The sequence below is a fragment of the Pipistrellus kuhlii genome, unplaced genomic scaffold (genome assembly GCF_014108245.1).
Source record: "Pipistrellus kuhlii isolate mPipKuh1 unplaced genomic scaffold, mPipKuh1.p scaffold_m20_p_16, whole genome shotgun sequence".
Taxonomy (NCBI): domain Eukaryota; kingdom Metazoa; phylum Chordata; class Mammalia; order Chiroptera; family Vespertilionidae; genus Pipistrellus; species Pipistrellus kuhlii.
In genome coordinates, this window is record NW_023425471.1 from 23,337,469 (window position 1) to 23,343,139 (window position 5,671).

At 43.8% G+C, this 5,671-nt stretch overlaps 1 protein-coding gene across 1 annotated transcript; it reads right to left on the reverse strand.

Moving 5' to 3' along the window:
* Positions 1 to 3,456: 3,456 nt before the first annotated feature.
* On the reverse strand, positions 3,457 to 3,951 carry LOC118719944 (SUMO-conjugating enzyme UBC9-like). The gene has a single exon (XM_036439826.2). It carries the CDS (start codon positions 3,931 to 3,933, stop codon positions 3,457 to 3,459), a length of 477 nt encoding a protein of 158 aa, XP_036295719.1. The 5' UTR covers positions 3,934 to 3,951.
* Positions 3,952 to 5,671: the final 1,720 nt, after the last annotated feature.

Sequence of the window (5,671 nt, forward strand, 5' to 3'; positions counted from 1 at the left end):
ATCAGATATTATCTTAAACTTTCAGAATGGATATGACCAATAAATCAACAAAAAGCAAGTGTTAGCAAGGATGTAGAGCACATGTGTCAAACACAAGGCCCGCGGGCCAAATCCGTCCCGCCAGGCCTTGCAATGTGGCCCTCACCGTGCTGTCATCACTGCACTCCGCTGCGTTTCCATCACAATGACAGTTTATGACTGTTCAGTAAACCATTCGGCCCGCGATTTAGGCTGGATTTTAGATTTTGGCCCCTTCTCTGATTGTGTTTGACACCCCTAATGTAGAGAAAAGGAAACCCTTAAATACTGTTGGTGGGAATACAGATTGGTGCAGCCTATGCAGAAAGAAAAATGGCCGAAACCGGTTTGGCTCAGTGGATTCCGGTCAAGGGCATGTACATTGGTTGCAGGCACATCTCCCTTCCACTTCTTGGTATATGCAAAAAACAAACAAACAAACAAACAAAAACACACCAAAGCACTAATTTAAAAGAATATATGCACCCCTATGTTCATTGTGGTGCTTCTTACAATAGCCAAGATTTGAAAGCTGTCCAAGTGCCCATCATGAGTGGATAAAAACCTGTGGTACATTTACACAGTACAATACTACGTGGCTATCAATGTTTCTCTCTCACTGACCTTTCTAGCTCTCTATCCCTCTCCCTTCCTCTCTGTAATAAGTCAATAAAATATATTTTAAAGAAAAAGAAAGCAGTATGGAGTTACCTCAAAAACTGAAAAATGACCCTGGCTGGTGTGGCTCAGTTTAATGAACATCTTCCCATGCACCAAGAAATCACCGATTTGATTCTTGGTCAGAGTATATGTCCAGGTTGTGGGCTTGATTCCCGGTAGGGGGCATACAGCAAGTAACCAATTGATATTTCTCTCTCCTTCTTCCTTCCTTTTTCTCTCTCTCTAAAATCCATAAAAACATTTAAAAAACATTAACAAAAACATTAAAAAGAAAACAAAACAATATGACCCAGGAATTCCACTTCTTGGTATATGCAAAAAACAAACAAACAAACAAACAAACAAAAACACACCAAAGCACTAATTTAAAAGAATATATGCACCCCTATGTTCATTGTGGTGCTTCTTACAATAGCCAAGATTTGAAAGCTGTCCAAGTGCCCATCATGAGTGGATAAAAACCTGTGGTACATTTACACAGTACAATACTACGTGGCTATAAAAGAGAAGGAACTCTTACCCATTTCGCCAGCCCTGATGGACCTAAAGAATATTATGCTAAGTGAAATACGACGGCCAGAGAAAGACAAACAACATACTATTTCACTCTTGAGGAGTCTAATGAATAAAATAAGCTAGCAAACAGAACATATACAGACTCACAGAAATAGAACATACTGACAGCTCTCACAGGGGCGGGGGTTATAAGGCTGAGTGAAAAAAAGAGATGGGATTAATAAAAAAACAAAAACAAAAACATCATGGACACAGACAACAGTATTGTGATTATGAGAAAGTGTGTGTGTGTGTGTGTGTGTGTGTGTGTGTGTGTGTGTTGGAAGGGGTAGGTGGGTAGAAGAGGGTACACAGGATAAATGGTAATGGAAGGAGACTTTACTTGGGGTGGTGAACACAGTACAATATATAGATGGTATATTATAATATTATACATCTGAAACCTGTGTAATTTTACTAATTGACATAACACCAGTAAATTGAATTAAAAAAGGGGGGAAGGGGAAACATAAGGAGATTGTGCATATAATAATTTAATTTAATCCAAAAAAATAACTCCATGATTTAGGTAAAGTCATTACCATTTTACAGAGGAAGCAACTTTCAAGGAGCTTAAATAATTTGCCCAAGATCCACAGGAAGTTATCAAAATTTAGACTTAGATATGTCTGAGTCAAAAGACCTTTCTTTACTCAGGTAGCAATGGTGACAAAGAGGACCAGTTTATTGAAAAGAAATACCAGAGAGACGTGAGAAATTACAGGACCCAAGCGAGTGAAAACATTGAAAGTGCTACCCTCAAAATAAACACAACAGCACTGGCCAAGTGCTCAGTTGCTTAAAGTGTGTTGATATGCCCAAGTTGTGGGTTCAATTACCAGTTAGAGCACATACCAGAATCAACCAAAAAAATGCATAAATAAGTGAAACAACAAAATGATGTCTCTCTCTGTAAATTTTTAATTTTTTAAATTTTTTTTAAGAATATATTTTGTTGATTTTTTTACAGAGAGGAAGAGAGAGGGATAGAGAGTTAGAAACATCAATAAGAGAGAAACATCAATGAGCTGCCTCCTGCATACCCCCTACTGGGGTTGTGCCTGCAAACAAGGTACATGCCCTTGACCAGAATCGAACCTGGGACCCTTCATTCTGCAGGCAGATGCTCTATTCACTGAGCCAATCTGGTTAGGGCTCTCTGTAATGTTTTTTTTTTTTAAATGGGAGGCAACAAACATGTATTTGAGATCAATAATGGCTATTCTGGAAGAACTGATTCGGACACTAGCCCAAATAATGCTCCTATTAGAAGCCAAAAACAATGGGTGAGTATTTATGATAAAGGAAAAACACACACAATTAAATCAATGGAAGGAAGGCATTTTTATTGGAACAAATAACATAGTGATGCTAATTCTAAAGAATATTTAATTTTTAGTTTGGTTGCCATCAGTCCAGTAGTTACAATTCCACTTGCATGTTACCTTTGCAAACAGATCTTGTGAGGAGGCTAGGGTGTCCAATGATGCTTTAGGCCAAGTCCAAACGTTGTTACAACTTGTTTTAACATTACAAAGATGTGAGGCATAATACATTTAAGGCAGTTCCTCTGTCATGGCAGCTCTGGTTCCATTTTATTTTATTTTATATTTATATAAACAGTTCATTTATTCTAAACAGCGACACAGACAAAACGCTGTATAAACACAAAGGAAGTGATGCGAAAACAAGAGGCTGGCTGACTTTGGATCTGAGGCTTATGGCAACACAACCCGGGGTCTGCGGAGAGAAGGACAGAGGCCAAGGGAAGGGGACAGGCCGATGTCCTGTTCTTCCAGCCGCCGGAGGGGAGTGCGGCTCTGACAGGGGAAGCACGCAGCACCTGCGAGCAAAGGGAACTAGCTCCTCAGGGGCTCAGTGAAGTATAACAGTTTATCAGTTACAGCAGTTGGAATACTGACATCAATATTAAATATTAAAATGAAATAATTAATTAAAATAAAATATTAAAATAACAGCAAGTTTTACACAACAACATAGAAAAGACGGAAGGAAGAGACCATGTATGAACACTAGGCATCAGCAGGTGGAGAACCCTGTGCCAGCGGCGGAGACGGAAAATGGTGCCGCCCGCCTCCCCTGGTGGCCAGTCACTGTACAGAGTGATGCCGGATCTGCAGAAGTTGGAAACTAGTTCTTGCCAACCGATCCCTTCCTTTTGATGTTGCCGCAGGTCGCTGCTTATGAGAGTGCGAACTCCTTGGCTTGTGCTCGAACCCTTCTCTCATATTCCGCTCTGTTCTGGTCGTAAAGCATGGAGGCCTCTGCTTGAGCCGGATCTTCAGTGTTTGGTTCATCCAGAAGGAGCTGTATTCCCAATAAGACCTGCTTGATGGTGATGGCCGGCCGCCAGTCCTTGTCTTCGTTCAGGATGGACAGGCACACGACTCCCGAAGGGTACACGTTGGGGTGGAAGAGCGGCGGCACAAACTGGCATGTGGGCGGCGAGAACGGATAGTCGTCCTTGAAGCTCAGGCGCAGTTTGAACAGGCCTCCCTCCCAGGCGGTCCCGCTCTTCCCGGGAATGGCGCACTTCCACTTCATGAGGTTCAGCGTGCCATCGCGGTTTTTGGTGGGGACAGCGACAAAACCAAATGGGTGGTCTTTTCTCCAAGCTTTCCTCTCCTGGGCGAGTCTGCTGAGGGCGGCCCCCGACATGGTCAAAGTCCTAGGGCGGCCGCGCCCCCGCGAGTGAGGGTGACCAAGCAACAACGGCGATGGACGCGGTGGTCACTTCCGGTCACTTCCCGTCACTTCCGGTCACTTCCGGTAACTTCCGGCTTCACTTCCTTTGTCTCGGGACTTCCCTCCCGAGCCCGCTCCGGGCAGCCCCAGTGCTCTAAGAGCTCTGGTTCCATTTTAATGTGGCTTTATTTATTTATTTGTTATTTACATATGAAAAAGAAAACTTATCCCCAGGATTTTTACTTGAGTGAATAAACTATGTTTACACTTCCATATAATAATCTTATATAATAAAGAGGTAATATCCAAATAGACCATCATGCCCTCACACAAGATGGCTGCCTTCATGTGGTCATAAGATGGCCACCACAAGATGGCTAGCAGGGGAGGGCAGTTGTAGGTGATCAGACCAGCCGAGAAGGGCAGTTAGAGGTGACAAGGCCAACAGGGGAGGGCAGTTGGGGTGGATAAGGCCTACAGGGGAGGGCAGTTGGGGGAAACCAGGAAACAGGGAGGGCAGTTAGGGGAGACCAGTCTGGCAAGGGAGGGCAGTTGGGGACAACCATGCCTTCAGGGAAAGGCAGTTGGGGGCAACCAGGCCTGCAGAAGAGGGCAGTTTGTGTGACCAGGCTGGCAGGGGAGGGCAGTTGGGGGGGACCAGGCCTGCAGGGTAGGGCAGTTGAGAGATGCCAGGCCAACATGGGAGAGCAACTGGGGGGACCAAGCCTTCAGGGAAGGGCAGTTGGGGGCAACCATGCCTACAGGGGAGGGCTGTTGTAGGGGACCATGCTTGCAGGGGGGGGGGCATTTGGGGGTGACCAGTACTGCAGGGGAAGGCAATTGTGGGTAATCATGCCAGCAGGGAAGGGCTTTTGGGGGCAATCAAGCAGGCATGGAAGGTCAGTTGAGGGCAACCAGGCTGGCAGGGGAGTAGTTAGGGGGTGATCAGGCTGGCAGGCAGACGCAGTTAGGGACAATCAACAGGCAGGTAGATGAGTTGTTAGCAGCCTGTAGTCCCAGATTGTGAGAGGGATATCCCCCAAGGGGGTCACATATTGGAGAGGGTTCAGACTGGGCTGATAGACACCTCTACCCCCAGTATATGAATTTTGTGCACTGGGCCTCTAGTAATTAATATTGGGAACTCATGAGAAGCTGGTTCCAGGAAAGAAATTCATTCATTTCATAACATGCTAAGTTTGAGTTTCCATAGAGACATCTAAGTGCCATATATCTTGTAGTTGAAAGTACATCTAAAACTATTTGGTTACCTCTGTGTGCCAGGTATTTTACATATTTACATTAATTTACATAAGGTTAGATATAAAGATTTGGATTAATCAGTCTGGAGATGATGATGTTGTAAATAGCCAGAAAGGAACAGATACAACATATCTCATAAGAAAAGAATCTACTTGAGTTAGTAAGTGTCTATTTGGAGAAGTCTCCAATGCATCCTGCCTAGGTTCCTGGGTAAACAATGCTGTTATTAACATTGACTACAAAAATAAAAATACTTTATATTTGTGCTGGTCCTTATATGTGTCAAAGCATTTTTCTCATTTTATTGGGAACTGGCTTGGAATATAAGATGATGAATCTGGTTTGACATCTAATGGTTTGAAGTGGCGTCAAAATGTCCGGTGTGAAAATGTCCAAAGAGGCAGCTGTTATACAGATTTGGAGTTAGTGTGATAAGATACGACTGCAG

What these genes read in the sequence shown, in the direction of transcription:
- LOC118719944 (XM_036439826.2), bottom strand. Translation starts at nt 3,933, where the DNA reads ATGTCGGGGGCCGCCCTCAGCAGACTCGCCCAGGAGAGGAAAGCTTGG.